At 41.2% G+C, this 18,885-nt stretch overlaps 1 protein-coding gene and 1 pseudogene across 4 annotated transcripts in view; one reads left to right on the plus strand and one right to left on the minus strand.

Moving 5' to 3' along the window:
• Positions 1 to 18,885, minus strand: part of SPPL2A (signal peptide peptidase like 2A) — a 72,676-nt gene that overhangs the window by 8,305 nt on the left and 45,486 nt on the right. For all 4 annotated transcript variants that reach the window (XM_051822006.3, XM_089310338.1, XM_070054199.2 and 1 more), the window contains 2 exons: positions 17,625 to 17,702; positions 16,217 to 16,377 (listed from right to left, as the gene is read on the minus strand). In XM_051822006.3, the coding sequence (XP_051677966.3) occupies positions 16,217 to 16,377; positions 17,625 to 17,702 (239 nt within the window). The remainder of the gene's footprint in view (positions 1 to 16,216; positions 16,378 to 17,624; positions 17,703 to 18,885) is intronic.
• On the plus strand, positions 2,776 to 3,272 carry LOC100349942 (elongin-C pseudogene; annotated as a pseudogene).

Raw genomic sequence — 18,885 nt, forward strand, 5'->3', positions numbered from 1 at the left:
GCTCCACTTCCGATCCAGCTTCCTGCTAATGTGCTTGGGAAAGCAGCAGAAGATGGCCCAGGTATTTGGGAACCTGCAGCCTCATGGGTGACCTGGAAAAAGCTCCTGGCTCCTGACTTCAGATCAGCCCAGCTCTGGTTGTCATGGCCATCTGGGGAGTAGACCAGTGGGTGGAGGATCTTTTTTTTTTTTTTTAACATTTACTTTATTTAAAAGGAAGACTGACAAAGAGGATTAAGGGATGGGGGCAGGGAAAGAGAGAGAGAAAAAAAGAAAATCTTCCATCCACTGGTTCATTCCCCAAATGGCCTCAGCAGCTAGGGTTGGGCCATGCTGAAGCCAGAAGCCTGGAACTCCATCAAGGGATCCCATGTGAGTGGCAAGGACCTAAGTACTTGGGCCTTCATCTTCTGCCTTCCCAGGCACACTAATTGGAAACCAGATCAGAAACTTACAGTCACATATGGGATAACAGGATCACAACTGCTGGCTTTCACTGACTGCAGCACATTTTTCTTTCATATGCCTTATTTAACTGTTCAGTTCCTTTTACCAGTACTGTCTGTGTAGGTTTGTGACTGGTGCCCTTCATTTCAGCCTAAAAGACTTATTTCTTGCAGGGCAGGTCTGCTACTGAATCTCTCATTTCTGTGGAATTCTGCAAGGTACAGCTTTTTTTTTTTTTTTTTTTTTTTTTTTTTTTTTTTTTGACAGGCAGAGTGGACAGTGAGAGAGTGAGAGAGAGAGAGAGAGAGAGAAAGGCATTCCTTTTGCCGTTGGTTCACCCTCCAATAGCCGCCGCGGCCGGCGCACCACGCTGATCCGAAGCCAGGAGCCAGGTACTTATCCTGGTCTCCCATGGGGTGCAGGGCCCAAGCACTTGGGCCATCCTCCACTGCACTCCCTGGCCACAGCAGAGAGCTGGCCTGGAAGAGGGGCAACCGGGACAGAATCCGGCGTCCCGACTGGGACTAGAACCCGGTGTGCCGGCGCCGCAAGGCGGAGGATTAGCCTAGTGAGCCGCGGCGCCGGCCAAGGTACAGAATTCCTCCTTGTTCATCGCGGTGAGGGTCCACTAACATGTGATGGAATGCACTTCTCTTGCTGTTTCCAAGTTTCTCTGTTCTGTAGGTCTCTGAGTTCATCCTGCTTTACTGAGCTGCTTGGATGTACAGCTAAAATGGTTTTTAACAGCTAATGGCAGTTACTTCTTCAAATACACTTTGTGCCCCTCTCTCCTGGAAATTCTACTCTGCAAGTTAGTATACTTGACGGTATCCCACAGGTCTTGAGGCTCTGCTCATTTCTGTCCAGGTGAAGGATCTCTGTCTCTCTTTCTCTCTCTGTAACTCTGCTTTTCAAATAAATAAATCTTTAAAAAAAGGTAATATTTATTAATAATTTTTCCTACATGAAACAGAGATGAAGCCGTTGGACAGTTACTTCTTAAAAATTCTTATAAAAATTTTTTTACATATTTATTTTATTTTAATTTGAAAAGTGCAGAGAAGAGAAGGCAAAGTTCTTCTACCTGTTGCTTCTCTCCCCAAACACCCAAAATAGCTGAAGCTGGGCCAGGTCAAAGGTAAGAACCTGGAACTTAACCCATGTTTCTGACATGGGTGGTAGGGACTCAAGTACTTAAGCAATCAGCTGCTACTGCTCAGGGTGTACATTGGCAGGAAAAAGCTGGAATAGGAAGTCGAGTCAAGATTTGAACCCAAGCACTTGGGATACGGGTGTTCCAAGTGGAGGCCAAACCTTTCTGCACCAAATGCTCACCCCTAGACATGTGACTCCCAATTTAAATGAGGGGAAAGAGAAGCAAGTAAGATATACTTAGGTGCTTTTTCTTCCAACTATTTAAAAGGTCTGGGTGTGAGTAGCCAGAGCTGTGTGCTGGGAAAGTTGCTTTCTTCAAACCAAACCAGCAACTATAACCCAAAGAAGTAAGAGCCTACATACCTTAAATTACAATGTGCCACTTCTTTCCCAACCCCATGTACCTCACTGGCACCATAATCTAATCCCTCAATATAGAAATATATCAATTTCTAAAAAACACGTTCAAGGTCAATTTAGTGAAAAGCATTACTACTCTGTATTTTTCTTTACTGAGTTTTCAATAAAGACAATACTGAAACAAAAAGAGCAAATTTGAAGTAAGTTTTTAAAAGCATAAGTTAACATAAAGTTAGTTGGTTAAACTCATACAATTTTCTTTAAAATTTCTAGATAGGCATGGTCAGTTTGAAAAGATATCTTCTGAAATTGGGTCAGCTACCCTGGCATTTTCTGAAAGCTGTTTTATAAATGAACCAATGTGCAGAAGCAGTATAATGAAACACTCATTAAAGAGGCTGGGGAGCTGCTAATACTCAAGCAGAGCCACTCCAAGTATCTTCTATCCTGATTGGTAAGTTACACCCTGTGCTTTCTAAAAATAACTAGAAGCACTGGTGACATTTAACAGAGACAAACTCACTGTTTACTGGGCATCAATGGACTGAAAACTCACTACCCACCCACAGTTAAAGCAGTCCACTGGAGGTTGCTGGATAAATCTAACTCCACTGATTTAAAATTAGAAACAAAAAAACTCCTTTAAACAATGATTTTTCTTATTGTTCTGTATGTCAAATTAATTATGGATCTGCTTGATTTTTCTCTCCAGAGGGAAAAAAAAACCAAAAAGCCCCAAAACCATTATTTGCTAAACATCCATCAGAATTAAGACTTCAAGAAAAAAACAAACAAATTGGACTGAATAAAGCTCTTAGAACAGAACAGAGGCATCGCAGAGAGCGGCTGTGACCTGACAGAAGTAATCCTTTAGACTGCCCTGGAACCCACGGGGGAAACTACTAAAGTTTCTGTGGAAGCAAAGTAGAATTTTGTAAGAACATAATGGATGGAGAGGAGAAAACGTATGGTGGCTGTGAAGGCCCTGATGCCACGTATATCAAGTTGATATCTTCTGATGGTCATGAATTTATTGTAAAAAGAGAACATGCACTAACATCAGGAACAATTAAAGCCATGTTGAGTGGCCCAGGTCAGTTTGCTGAAAACGAAACCAATGAGGTCATTTTAGAGAGCTCCCTTCACATGTGCTATCAAAAGTATGCATGTATTTTACCTACAAGGTTCGCTACACTAACAGCTCCACTGAGATTCCCGAATTCCCAATTGTACCTGAAATCGCACTGGAACTGCTGATGGCTGCGAACTTCCTAGATTGTTAAATAAAATAAATTATAATAAACTGCTAACTTTTTCAGTATTTAATACCTGTAGTTCAGTTAATAATTTTTTCATATATAGCATGTTGCCTGTATGCAACTGAAGTATGAAGTTCATTGCAAAGCAGATTATCTTCTTTTCTTTTGCATAGCAATCAGAATTGAAATTTATTTGCTACATCAACAAATTAAGGACATTTTCACAAAAAGAAATAAACAGATATGTCAATTCATAGATGGTTTTACCTTATCCTTTGGATGTGACTTTTAAAATTAGAGCAATGATCATATAGTTCATGCTGAACTTTAGGCATAAATGAACATACAGGTAAAATAATGGGGCCAAGTATTTTTATGTTTTTAGTGTTTTTTTTAAAAACCTATTCTGATCTTACAGCCTCCAGTAGCATTACTAGGGTTATGCAAATAACGCATTATAAAAATGTAACATAAACTTAGCCAAAACATTGATTTTTATAACTCATATAGGAGTTGAAATTTCTTATGTGTCTTTTGATAAACTGTGGTATTGTTTAAGTGTACTTTATCTCTTTGTTTATTGCTACAATTTGAGAACTTTATTTAAAAGCAATTTGGGGAGGTTACTAGGAATAGTAACTATGCAACTGTAGCCAGATGGTTAACAAGTAAACTACATGACTTAGAGTTCTTGTGCATTGCGCATTTTGGGAAATCTAAAGTACTGTACTTTCATTGATTATAAATCTTCCTTTGCAGTTTTTTTTATTCTTCTTTCGTAATCCCTTGTGATTACACTTTTGATTGTTTAAATGTGTTTTAAAAGACTCATTATGAACTTTATCCAAATCTTAAAAAGTTAAGACTCTCTGAACTATTCCAGTCTTCTTCCATCCAATCGAATGTTATAAAATATGAAAGACACGTGGAGAGATGTAGCATACGTCATATAATATCCTTAGGAATAGTACATGATTTATCTTCTATTTAATTTATAAATTATGTCCCAATAAATATAATATCCATAATCAGTGAGTTTCCTATTGAAAGCAAACTCATAGGGAGATCATTCAGCTTTTATATTAAGCAGATAAAAAACATGTGAAAAACCATGACATAGCATCTTTGCTTAGGCATCGATACAGAAGCACTGAAGTTGGGTTTAATATTGTCTGTATTTTAGTGGTAGAACAAAGCTGCCTTTATAGGATCTATAAATTTAAGTCTTGAGCTTATTTCTTCCAGACTAGCTTAATATGGACTGTTTTTTCTGGAAACTGCAAAAACAATAAACAAAAATAATTTTTCCTCTTAGAAAACATAAACATACTATCTGGCTTATTGAAAGCAGTTAAATATCAATTGCATATTGTAGAGTATACTGGTACATGTTTTAGCATAGAAGATTATGTATCAAGTTAAATAATTATATTCTGCTATTTGGTGGCAAATAATGCCAATTATAAACCATAATGATTTCAAAAATGAAGGTGATAGCTGGAAATAAACCTTAGCTTTGGTTACTTATGTGTGTGATCCAGAAGTAACCATAAGTTTAAGACAATAAAATCTGAAACAGACTAGGCAAACCTGTATATCTTGCGGCAAATGGTACTTGCATGTTAATAAAGACTATTGACTGAAAGGTTAAAAAAAAAAAAAAGAACAGAAAAAAAAAGTTAAAAGAGAAAATATAGCAGGGCCAGTGTTGTTGTGTAGCAGGTTAAGCCACTGTGACACTGGAATCCAATATGGATTCCAGTTCAAGACCAGGCTGCTCCTCTTCTGATCTGGCTTCATGCTAATGTACCTGGGAAAGCATCAAAGATTGCCCAAGTGCTTGGGCTCCTGCCATCCATGTGGGAGATCTGGATAGAGCTCCAGGCTCCTAGCGTCAGCCTGGCCCAGCCTCAGCTGTTATGACCATCTGGGAAGTAAACCAGGGGGTGGAAGATATCTCTGTAACTTTGCCTTTCAAATAAATAAACAAACAAATCCTAAAAAAAAAAAAAAAAAAGTAATACAGTATAACTAATTTTGGAGTTGTAGAATTTACAATTAAGATTCCCAGAATGGGGCCAGTGCTGTGGCACAGCAGGTTAAAGCCCCAGCCTGGAAGAAGCTCCTGGCTTCTGGCTTCAGATCAGCTCAGCTCTGGCCACTGCGGTCATTTGGAGTATGAACTAGTGGAATGGAAGAGCTCTCTCTCTCTTTGGCTCTACTTCTCTATGTAACTCTATCTTTCAAATAAATAAAATCTTAAAAAAAAAAAAAAAAAAGATTCCCAAGGTCAGGTCAGGTGTTTGGCACAGTGGTGAAGATACTGCTCGTGTCCCCCACATCCTATACTGGACTGCCTGGGTTTGAGTCTTGGCTGTGCTTCCACTCCAACTTCCTGTTAGTGCATATCCTGGGAGGCAGCAGCTCAAGTACCTGGGTTCCTGCCACCCACATGCAAGAGCTGGACTGAGCTCCTGGCTCCTGGTTTCAGCCTGGCCCAGTCCCAAGTGTGGACAGGTATTTGCAGAGTTACCTGGTGGATGGAAGATCTCCACCTTTGTCTCAGTCTCTGTCTTTCAAATAAAAATTAAAAACAGATGAAGATATCTGAAAAGATTTCCAAATTGATATATTTTCATGAAATCCTATAGAAACACTACTTCTTTTGATCAGAGAAATTCACAGTGAGAACTGAGAAACTCCAAGTAAAATACTACAGTATTTCTATGAAGTCTTCAAGTTACAATAACAATGAGGTATAATTTCCCCATCGAAATCAGCACAGAAAGACTGTCAGGGTTACCCAGGTCATTAAAACACTTTCTAGTAGAGGGGCCAGTGTTGTGGTGCAGTGGGTAAAGCCATTGCTTGTGATGTTGGCATCCCATATCAGAGTGCTGGTTTGAGTCCTAGCTGCTGGGTTTCTGATCCAACTTCCTGCTAATGTTCCTTGGAAAGCAGCTGAAGATGGCCTAAGTTCTTGGGCCCCTGGTACCCACATGAGAGACTAGGATGTTATAAGCACTGTGAGTTCTTCATATCTAGGAGCTAAAACTTTAGTGAGGGAGGCATACATAAATACCTACACTGCAGGAAAGATGTTAATAAGCATTTAAAAAGGTCAAAGTCTAAAAAAAAATACAGAGCAGGGGGGTGAGGGTGAGGAAGGAGAGGTGAACCAGATTTCAAGTGGAGGACCTAATTTCTTGGAGGTCTGCTTGGTGATGGTAAATTTGAGGTTGGGAGTTAAACAAGGGTATTCTGGAAATAAAGACTAACGAAGAAGCCAGCACTGAGGCTTTGGCCTGTCCCAGCCTTGGTCTTTGCAGCCATTTGGGGAGTGAGCCAGTGGATGGAAGATCTCTCCCTCTCTCATTCTCTCTGTGCATCTCTGCCTTTCAATTAACTAAACAAAATTAAAAACGAAAATGACTAAAGTTGTTCTGGAAATGACAGAGGTTACATACAAGGAAAAGGCTTATTAAACACTGTTAGCCTAAGAATCAGGATTGACCCCTAGGCCTATTCTACACTGGGTCACCAAGTTTCCTTCTGATTTACTAGGCTTGTTGAGGTTCCCCATATTGCTTTCTTCTTCTTCTTTTTTTCAAAAGCTTTACTTCTTTTACTTGAAAGGCAGAGTTAGAGAGAGCGAGAGGGAGGCAGAGACAGAGAGATAGCAAACCATCCACTAGTTCACTTTCCAAATGGCAGCAACAGTCAGGGCTGGATCAGGCCAAAGCCAGGAGCCTGGAACTTTGTCCTGGTCTCCCAAATGGGTTATAGAGGCCCATGCAGTTGGCCCATCTTCCATTGCTTTCCTAGGCACATTAGTAGAGAGCTGGTTCAGAAGCAGAGCAGCTAGGACTCAAATTGGTACCCATATGGGATGCTGGAATTGCAAGTGGCAGCGTAATCCACTGCACCATAACACTGGCCCCTCTCCCCACTCTATTTTTAAGGTCTCTGTCTAGTAGTATCTGATTTCAGCATCTAAAGGCCTCACCAAGCTCTAGAATAACCCACTACTATGTGTTACTTATTCTTTTTTTTTTTTTTTAAAGATTTATTCATTTATTTGAAAGGCAGAGTTACAGAGGGGCAGAGGCAGAGAGAGAGAGAGAGAGAGGTCTTCCATCTGCTTGTTCACTGCCCAAATGGTCACAATGGCTGGAGCTCGGCTGATCTGAAGCCAGGAGCCAGGAGCTTCTCCTAGGTCTCCCACATGGGTGCAGGGGCCCCAGGACTTGGGCCATCTTCCACTGCTTTCCCAGGTGCATTAACAGAGAGCTGGATCAGAAGCGGACCAGCCAGGACTCAAATCAGCATCCACATAGGATGCTGGCACTGTAGGTAGTGGCTTTACCTGCTATGCCACAGTACCAACCTAGGTCACTTTTTTTTTTTTTTTTTTTTTTTGACGGGCAGAGTGGACAGTGAGAGAGAGAGAGAGAGAGAGACAGACAGAGAGAAAGGTCTTCCTTTTGCCGTTGGTTCACCCTCCAATGGCCGCCGCACTGCAGCTGGCGCATCGCACTGATCCGAAGCCAGGAGCCAGGTGCTTCTTCCTGGTCTCCTATGGGGTGCAGGGCCCAAGTACTTCAGCCATCCTCCACTGCACTCCCGGGCCATAGCAGGGAGCTGGCCTGGAAGAGGGGCAACAGGGACAGAATCCGGCGCCCTGACTGGGACTAGAACCCGGGGTGCTGGCGCCGCAGGCGGAGGATTAGCCTATCGAGCCGCGGCACTAGCTGGTCACTTATTCTTAATTTTCATTTTATTTCCATTTCATTTGAATGGCAGAGAATGAGACACACACACCGATGTAAAGAGATCTTCCATCATCATTTGGCTGCAAAGTCCAGAGCCAAACTGGTCTGAAGCCAGGAGCTAGAAGCTTTTTCCAGGTCTCCTATGTGGGTGCAAGGGCCCAAGCATTTGGGCCATCGTCTGCTGTTCTCCCAGGTACACCAGCTGGATCAGAAATGGAGCAGCCAAGACGTGAACTGTCACCCATATGGGATACCAGCACTGCAGATGGCAGCTTTAACCATATACCACAGTGCTACCCTCTCATCCCCCATTTATTCTTTTACGTTTTTGAAGATCCAACCTCATAATACGAAGAGACAGAGCTTTCAGAAGTTGAGTAATTTGCCAGAACTAGGTCACAGACTATACACTATATCATCTCCTACATGTGACTTACAGGTTAATATTTCTTTTTTTTTTCTTTTAGAGAAATACTGATTTTAATTAAACACAATAAGGTAAACTCTAGACATCATCAACTTCCAGCAGAAAAATTAGCAAAAACTGTTGAAACAAGGCACAGTTTTTTCTCCATACTTGTTCCGTGGCTCCAGTTACAAAAAAAATTAAACTTTTAATGAAAATGTTGAACGTAAAAATAGAAGTCTGAGGTTTTAAAAAAAGATGTATAAAAAGCCCCACAAAACTCGTCAATGTTGTCTCTTACCCTACAAAATAGCACCAGTAAGAAGAGTAAAAGGTGTTAAAAACCGTCATAGACAGCATTTCTGAAATGCAGTGTGCTTGGCCTGGGCCCCTCTTCCCCTAAAAACATGGGATAAAAAAGGATTCTAAAATCTGCAGGGGCCATCAACGGTAGACTGGATAAAGAAATTATGGGATATGTACTCTTTAGAATACTATACCGCAGTAAGAAACAACGAAATCCAGTCATTTGCAACAAAATGGAGGAATCTGGAACACATCATGCTGAGTGAAATAAGCCAGTCCCAAAGGGACAAATACCATATGTTCTCCCTGATCAGTGACAACTGACTGAACACCAAAAAGGAAACCTGTTGAAGTGAAATGGACACTATGGGAAACGGTGACTTGATCAGCATAGCCCTGACTGTTAATGAACAAATTAATACATTATCCCTCTTAGTAGTTTTTTGTCTGTTCTACTTAATATGACTGGTTTAATTCTGTAATTAATACACAGTTATTCTTAAGTGTTGAAAATTAACTGAAATGTGATCCCTGTTAAACATAAGAGTGGGAATAAGAGAGGGAAGAGATGTATAATTTGGGACATGCTCAAGCTGACTTGCCCCAAATGGTAGAGTTAGAAACATACCAGGGGATTCCAATTCAATCCCATCAAGGTGGCATGTACCAATGCCATCTCACTATTCCAAGTGATCAATTTCAGTTCACAATTGATCATAATGAAAGGACTAAGAGTCAAAGGGAGCACATAAACAAGTCTAGTACCTGCTAACACTAACCGATAGAATAAATAAAGGGGAGAGTGATCCAACATGGGAAGTGAGATACTCAGCAGACTCATAGAATGGCAGATGTCCTAAATAGCATTCTGGCCTCAGAATCAGCCCTAAAGGTATTCGGATCTGGCAGAAAAGCCCATGAGAGTATTTCAGGCATGGAAAGCCAAGACACTCTGGCAAAAGATCTCTGTGAGTGAGATCCCAGTGGAAAGAACAGGTCTTCAAAGAAGGAGGTACCTTCCTCTGAAGGGAGGAGAGAACCTCCACTTTGACTATGACCTTGTCTAAACAAGATAAGAGTCGGAGAACTCAGGGCTTCCACAGCCTTGGAAACTCATGACTGGAGCATAGGGAGATTACTGATGCCATAGACAGGAGTGTCAATTGGTAAAGTCAACAACAGGAGTCACTGTGCACTTACTCCTCATGTAGGATCTCTGTCCTTAATGTGCTGTGCATTGAGATTTAATGCTATAATGAGTACTCAAACAATATATTTCACTTTGTGTTTCTACGGGGGTGCAAACTGTTGAAATCTTTACTTAATGCATACTAATCTGATCTTCTGTAAAAAAAAAAAAAGAAATTATCAATTCCCAACTTGACTCTCACTGGGATTAAACATGACAATAGGTCTGATCTGATTTCATCATCATTTAAAAAAATCATCTATTATTTTTCACTTTATGTTTCTGTGTGGGAGTAAACTGTTGAAATCCTTACTTAATGTATACTAAGCTGATCTTCTGTATATTAAGATAATCGAAAATGAATCTTGATGTGAATGGAAGGGGAGAGGGTGTGGGAAAGGGGAGGGTTGCGGGTGGGAGGGACGGTATGGGGGGGAAGCCATTGTAATCCATAAGTCGTACTTTGGAAATTTATATTCATTAAATAAAAGTTAAAAAAAATATGAGGGTAATAAAATAATAGGAAAAAAAAACTTAAAAAAAAAATCTGCAGGGGGAGGGGCAAGCTCCTGTTGCAGTTCCCCTGGCCATCTCTTGGATGAGGGGAAAGTGAGAAAATGTGCTTTTGCCCCTGGCTGTAGAGCAAGGATGAAGTCATGAGAGCAAATGCCTCACAGGACTGGGGTGGGGGCTGTGCGTGTGCGGCGGGCATCTTTGGAGGGGAGTCCCTCCTTCAAGCACAGGTTAATATTTCTTAAGTTAATATACAAAAATCTTCACAGAGACCTTAGCCCTGTACTATGTGTTTTAGTTCCAAAGTAATACATATTTGCATATTTTAAACAAGCAACACAAAACTGTCCAACATAAAACTGGAGGTCTTTTCTAACCACTTCACCCATACCATACCCCTAAGGGGTAGCTCCTTTGAGCAGTTTGTGTGATGCTCCCAAATCTTTTTATGCAAACTGATGCTGAAAATTGTTTAATAGTTACAGTTGTTATATACATAAATGTATTAACCTTACTTTTGGGCCAAACTTTAAATCCGTTTCTGGATAATTATTTAAAGAGATGAAAGATAAGTCCAAGTAAGTGATAAAGTATGGTGCTTACATACGAGAGAACATTATACAGGCACCAAACAATTTTTAGAAGGAATATGAAATAATGGGGTGACCAATGCGGTGCAATGGGTTAAGTTGCTGCTCGTGATGTTCAGATCTCATATCAAAGTGCAGGTTCAAGGCCTGGCTATTCCACTTCCAATTCAGCTTCCTGCTAATGCTTCTGGGAAGGCAGCACTTGCCACTCCCATGGGGAAACCCAGATGGAGTTCCTGGCTCCTGGCTTTGGTGTGGCCCAGCCCAATTGTGGCAGGCATTTGGGGAGTGAACCAATGTATGGAAGATCTGTTACTCTGCTTTTCAGATAAATAAGTATATAAATCTTAAAAACGGTGAAATAAAACAAAAGTGCAGTGAAAAAGCAAGGTAGAGAACTACAGTATCACTTACCTACCTATCCATTTGTCTAGAAGGCATAGAAGGAAATTTATTTAAACCGTAACTATCTCTAGGTGCTGGGACTTAATTTCCTTCCTTCCTTCCTTCCTTCCTTCCTTCCTTCCCTTCCTTCCTTCCTTCCCTCCCTCCCTCCCTCCCTCCCTCCCTCCCTCCCTCCCTCCCTCCCTCCCTCCCTCCCTCCTTCCTTCCTTCCTTCCTTCCTTCCTTCCTTCCTTCCTCTCTCCCTCCTTCCTTCCTTCCTTCCTTCCTTCCTTCCTTCCTTCCTTCCTTCCTTCCTTCCTTCCTTCCTCTCTCCCTCCTTCCCTCCCTCCCTTCCTCCCTTCCTCTCTTTCTCTCTCTTTTTTTTTTTTTTTGACAGGCAGAGTGGACAGTGAGAGAGAGAGACAGAGAGAAAGGTCTTCCTTTTGCCGTTGGTTCACCCTCCAATGGCCGCGCTGATCCGATGGCAGGAGCCAGGAGCCAGGTGCTTTTCCTGGTCTCCCATGGGGTGCAGGGCCCAAGCACTTGGGCCATCCTCCACTGCACTCCCTGGCCACAGCAGAGGGCTGGCCTGGAAGAGGGGCAACCGGGACAGAATCCGGCGCCCCGACCGGGACTAGAACCCGGTGTGCCGGCGCCGCTAGGCGGAGGATTAGCCTAGTGAGCCGCGGCGCCGGCCCTCTCTCTCTTTCTTTTTGAAAATTTATTTGAAAGGCAGAGAGAGGGGGACTCAGAGAGATCTACCAGTCTCTGGTTCACTCCCCAAATGGCTGCAACATCTGGTGTTGGGCCAGGCTGAAGCCAGGAGTCAGGAGCTTCTTCCAGGTCCCCCATGTGGGTGCAGGAGTCCAAGTACTTGGTCCATCATCTGCTGCCTTCCCAGGCACATTAGCAGAGAGCTTGAATCGAAGTGGAGCAGTTGGGACTGGAACTGGCACCCATATGGGATGCCAGCATTGCAGGTGGTAGTTTAACCTGTTATACCACAACACTGGCCCCCTTGTATTTATTTTTAATTTGTATTTATTTAATTAAGAGGCAGGAAGAGAGGGGGAGAGTAGGGAAGCCTCTCCCATCCACTGGTTCCTGAGTAGGAGGCTTGAAGCCTGGAGCTGGGAACTCAATGCAGGTCTCCCATGTGGATGGTAGGAACCCAAATTCTTGAGTCATTACTGTTGCCTCCCAGGGTCTGCATTAGCAGGAAGCTAGAATCAGCAGTCAGAACCAGGAGTGAACCCAGGTACTCCAATGTATGATGCAGGCATCCTAATCAGTATCTCAACAGCTAGGCCAAAAGCCTGCCCATTCCTGTATTTCCTTACATTTTCCAAATTTTCTACAATAGGAAGCCATTTTTATAATAAAATACTTTAAATTGCATTGAAGGGGAAGGAAATTTTTTTTTAAGGAAAATGCAGTGTAGGGGCAGGTACTGTGGTGAAGTGGGTTAAAGCCACGGCCCACAGTGCTGGCATCCTATATGGGCACCGGTTTGAGTCCTAGCTACTCTACTTCTGATCCAGTTTCCTGTTCATGGGCCTGGGAAAGCAGCAGGAAGATGGCCTAAGTACTTGGGCCCCCTGCACCAGGTGAAAGACCCAGAAGAAGCTCCTGGCTTTGGCCTGGCCCAGCCCTGGCCATTGTGGCCATTTAGAGAGTGAACCAGCAGATGAAGATCTCTCTCTCTCCTTCTCTAATTCTGCTTTTCAAATAAATAAAAAAAAACATTTTAAAAAAACTGGTGTAGTAACAAATACTTTTGTAAGATAGCACATGCACTCTCAGTAACAGTCCGAAATTTAAATTCTAACCTAAACACAAGATCTAATGTCACTCATAAACAAATTTTCTCCATTTTGTTTCTTTTCCTTGCCCTGGTTTCAGTCACAGTGAATCAGCTAATACCCCTCCAGTGCTTACAGTTCTGTCTTGGGGATTTCCTTCTCCCTCTACATTCTCTCTCACTTACTTTGTATGCTACTCAAAATACAAAATTTTGTTTCTAGCCAGGTCTATCACCTGCAGGTAAAACTATTTATTCAACCGTCTATTATCTGTCTCTTTCTGGTGGCCCTATAGGTATTTTGAAATGTCTAACATTTAACATGTCCAATGCTTAATTTATCCTCCCAAAGTGTTGCCCTTCCTTTATCTCGGTGATAAATATCATCACTCACCCACCCAAGCCAGAAGCCCTGCATTCCACTCCCTTTTCCTCCCTCCGCACTCAATCTTCCAGTAGACTCCATTTATTTGCCTTTAAATTTCTCTTAACATTGTCCATGTCTCTCCATTTTATTACTTCACCAATTTAGGCCACTACTGCCTTCCATTACAACAGTTGTCCCCAGTTTCGTTCCCTTCTTCAATCCATCTTCCAGATTTCTTAAAATTCTTTAGTGGTCTCCAATGCTCAGAATAGTCCAAATGCTTTAAGGCAGCTTACAAGATCCTATAGGCTTTGATCCTTGTTTCTCTGGTGTTCATTTCCTGCAGCTCCTCCACCCTTATTCAACATTATTGCCATTCTAAACTTTATTCAGTTCTAGAATGTGCCCTGGGCCTTTGAAGACAGGTTCCTTCAATATGGAATATATAACTAAGTATTAAAAATTCAATACAAATTTACCAGTCCTTTAGGAAGCCTCCCTCAATCACCTAGGACCCAGTGCTAAAAATTACAAGCAATGGATGTCCTATCTCCAGCTTTCATGGCACCTACCATGACCTTAATCAGCAGTCCCCACTAGTTTGTGATTTTCAAGAGGCCATGAAAATAGGCCTGTTTGTAACTTGTTCATCTTCTATCCCTAGTACCTAAAATAGTATCTAACTTATGGGACTGCTTGATAAACACTGGCTAAATGAAGAAATAAAAAAACTATATTTAAAATGTTGAAGAGCACTTTTTGGGATATGACTTTCAAAGGTTAGTACTTGGGCCATCATCCACTGCTTTCCTTGGCATAAGCCAGGACTTTAATTGACACTCTGATAAGTGATTCCAGAATCACAAGTGATGGCTTAACCAGCTGTGCCACAGTGCTGGCCCCTACTAGTATTTAAAAAATAAAATAAAATGAAAATCTATCTGCATGTCATCTTCATGGAAAAGTTAAAAGCTACTTTACTAATTTAGACTAGGACTTTGTGGCCATGAACTAATGCTGCATATATTAATGTAAGCTAAGGCAACCACAATGTGAAGTAGGCAAGGCAGATGTGATTATTTTATCCAAATCTGAAATAAATTATGAGAATTACCCAAAAGAATGCTTTTTTCCTTACAGTAGCCTGTAACTTAATGTGTTAATCACCTCTTGTTAGCACTACAAATGCTACTTCAGACAAACCACATGAACTTTGAACTAAACTGTTTATCTACTAACAGAGTTGCAAGTCACCCACCCAAAGTGTCTCTCTTCGTGCATGTGATCACCGACACACATCATAAGGGGGGATGGAGGAGGGTAGTTTGTTGTAATAGAACAGAACCAACTGCCTTACAAAATGCCTTCATGAAGGGATCAATACCATGGCCCTGACCTTAACAGACTAGGGTTTCCCAACTCTCTTTAATTTCAATTCAGACACTTTACTGAAATACTGAGAACATTTAGTAAAAGAGGAAAGGGGTTTAATGTCAATGAAGAAACAACTCAAACATAAGATTCTGGTATCAAGATTTTCTTTGTTCTAGAAAATTTAAAGAAAAATCAATTGATCCATTCAAATCTGAAACGAATGCCCTAACTATTTTAGTTAGCCCCACTTAGATACTGGAGAAAGTAACCTTTTATCTGTAAGACCTCCAGACTTTTACTATAGCTAATGTCAGCTTCAAAATTCAATACTTATTTTAAACACTGAGGCTTATTTTTCATGGAGTTTACTTTTGTATGGATTTTGAAAATGCATACTGAATTGCTGTTTTGTATTTCCCAATTTTTTTTTTTTTATTTGACAGGTAGAGTTATAGACAGTAAGAGAGAAAGGTCTTCCTTCTGTTGGTTCATTCCTCAAATGGCCGCTTCGGCCAGAGCTATGCCGATCCAAAGCCAGGAGCCAGGTACTTCTTCCTGGTCTCCCATGCGGGTGCAGGGGTCCAAGCACATGGGCCATCCTTCACTGCCTTCCCAGGCCACAGCAGAGAACTGGACTGGAAGAGGAGCAACCAGGACTAGAACCCGGTGCCCATATGGGATGCCTGCACCGCAGGCAGAGGATTAACCAAGTGAGCCATGGCGCTGGCCCCTATATTCCTCAATTTGCCATTTCCTCACCCTCTGCTGCTTCTAGATAGAGTAATCGATTTCAGGGGGTAAAGAACTGAGGACATAATGGATGGACATTGAGCAGGGGGTTAGTGGAAGAAAAATCTATGTAATTCAGATAGATCTAGGGTAAGTTTTTGATACACAAAAGTGCTGTGGCATAGCAGGTAAAGCTGTCGCCTACAGTGCTGGCACCCGATATGGGTGCCAGTTTGCGCCCTGGCTGCTCCACTTCCAATCCAACTCCCTGCTATTGCACCTGAGAAAGCAGTAGAAAATGGCACAAGTCCTTGGGCCCCTGCATCCACATGGGACACCTGGAAGAAACTCCTGGTTCCTGGCTTTGGATCGGCCCAGCTCCAGCTGTTACAGCCATTTGGGGAGGGAACCAGTGGATAAAAGACTTCTCTTTCTCTCTCTGCCTTTCAAATAAATAAATCAATCTTTAAAAAAAAAAAAAAAGCTGTGATACAAGCTGTTTCTTGCCAAACTCAGTGAACTGTGTCATTAGGATAATTTGGTAATCAAAATATAAGTACATACCTGATAGTTGCTACCTTTCCAGAACTTTTTCATTTCCTTACGTCTCCAAGCAACGATGGAGGCAGTAATAAGTGTGCAAGGTACTAAATAGAGGAGGGCAGGTTGTCCCTTCTTCATCAGCACCAGAACAACAAATGTAAGTATCATGCCAACAGCATAGGCTGCAAGAGGAACACAAGTGTATCAGTCATTTCTACACACATCCTACCTCTCTCTATGACTTAGCATATTTTCATTATTTTCTTAGACAATAATTAGGAGGTATTCTACAGAGCTTCTGAAATATGTGGCTAGTATTTCTATTACTACTAACCTATTAATAATCGATAATCATTTTAAAAGTCTCAATTATCTGTTGTTATTAAGGACGTTAAGTTGTTCTACATTTTAGATAACCAAAATTGTCTCTGAAGATACTAGTGGTTATTTTGAAAAAAAAAAAAAAAACAAAAAAACAACTTCCTAAAATTGATTATATACTTCCTAGGCTTCTTTAATAAGCACATTCCAAACAACATTTGAACTTTTCTTAATGACTCAAGGCTTCATTACAAACAGAGTCTCAGAATACTGGAGCACGAAGGGTCTTACAATCTAGTCTAATTACCCATTTTAAAGATGAGGCAATGGAGGCTAAGTGAATTGCCAAAGTTATACAGTAGAATGGAAAAAGCTCCTACAATTTGCTTTTACACTGATCATTCTTTTATTCTGCCATATGGACTTGCACTGGACTCCAATATGTGAGTGACCTCAAAGAGAAATCATACTTAATGGCCTCAGACTGCTTTTCTTATTTTTGTATAGGTGCCCCCCGCCATCTTCTTCATTCTTCCTACTAGGGTATCTATTTCTAGTAACATCCCCCTCTACTGCTAATATACACTTTAAATTTATTGGATTTAGTTCCACTGTGAACTTTAAAACCTTGCTAGAAAAGCATCTAAATAGCTCTGGTGTAGGCCATTTACCCAAGTGTAAAGAGTTCTGTTGTATGGGGTTGTGAGAGATCTATTTGGTATGTTCAATAGTAGTGGGAGACTTTTGGATTTACTTCTTATTCTTAACTCTGTTCTCAATAGAAATAAAGGATAAAGTGACAACTACCTCTGCTGTCCCAGATGAGAGGTTATTGTACCATACATCATATAAATACACAGTTTTCCATAAACTATTATTTAAAAATGTAGTAATATACATTTTCATTACTTGTGTGTCAAGTATTTTAATACGCATTTTACAGAGAATCTCATTTTTCATTTCACATAAATATAAATTACGAAGCATAATTATCCCCTATTGATGGAAAAACTAAATTAACTATAGTAAAGAATTAAAATCCTGGACTCCTTATTTTTAGACTCTTTTCCTCTAAATAACACAATTCAGCAAAATAAAAAAAAATTACCAAGAGTAGAAGAAATATAGTATACAGAAGAAGAACCCATCTGAACATCAAATCTTCTACAGTATGCAATCAACAGGCCTAAAAAAAAAAATTCTCCATATTATTTTCTTAAAAAAACCAGCAACATAAATTCAACTGTTAAAACTGTGGTAATAGTACATACTGAACTGTATTTAACTTTTATTTTTGCATTATGAGTACATTAAAGTATCTTGAATTTTTTAACTTCACGCCTTATTTAAAACATTTCCCAGCCGGCACTGCAGCTCACTTGGCTAATCCTCCACCTGCGGTGCTAGCACCCCGGGTTCTAGTCCCGGTTGCTCCTCTTCCAGTCCAGCTCTCTGCTGTGGTCCAGGAGTGCAGTGGAGGATGGCCCACGTGCTTGGGCCCTGCACCCGCATGGGAGACCAGGAGAAGCACCTGGCTCCTGGCTTCGGATCAGTGTAGCGCGACAGCTGTAGCGGCCATTTGGGGGGGTGAACCAACAGAAAGGAAGACATTTCTCTCTGTTTCTCTCTCTCTCTCACTGTCTAACTCTGCCTGTCAAAAAATAAAAATTAAAAAAAGACATTCCCCCATGCTTCATTTAAAAATATGTACTGAATAAACAAATTGGATTGCATGAAATTAAAAAGCATCTGCATAGCTAAGGGTACAATCAATAGGGTAAAGAGACAATTTACAAAATAGGAGAAAATATTTACAAAACATGCATTCAATAAGAAGGTAATATAAAAATATATAAGGAATGCAAACAATTCAATGGTAAAAAAAACCAATAACCTAGGCCGGTGCCGTGGCTCAATAGGCTAATCCTCCGCCTGCGGCGCCGGCACACCAGGTTCTAGTCCCGGTTGGGGCGCTGGATTCTGTCCCGGTTGCTCCTCTTCCAGGCCAGCTCTCTGCTGTGGCCCAGGAAGGCAGTGGAGGATGCACCCGCATGGGAAACCAGGAGAAGCACCTGGCTCCTGGCTTCAGATCAGCGCGGTGCACTGGCCTCAGTGTGCCAGCAGCAGCGGCCATTGGGGGGTGAACCAACGGCAAAAGGAAGACCTTTCTCTCTGTCTCTCTCTCTCACTGTCCACTCTGCCTGTTAAAAAACAAAACAAAACAAAAAACCAATAACCTGATTAAAAAATGAAAAAGGCGTCTGAGTAATCATTCATTAAAAGAAGACATACAAATGGTCAACAGGTATAAGAAAAAGTGTTTACACATACTAATCATCAGAGAAATGCAAATAAAAACTAACATTACG

This window comes from Oryctolagus cuniculus, chromosome 12 (genome assembly GCF_051225735.1).
Source record: "Oryctolagus cuniculus isolate XC-2025 breed Fujian yellow rabbit chromosome 12, ASM5122573v1, whole genome shotgun sequence".
In the NCBI taxonomy this organism is placed as follows: domain Eukaryota; kingdom Metazoa; phylum Chordata; class Mammalia; order Lagomorpha; family Leporidae; genus Oryctolagus; species Oryctolagus cuniculus.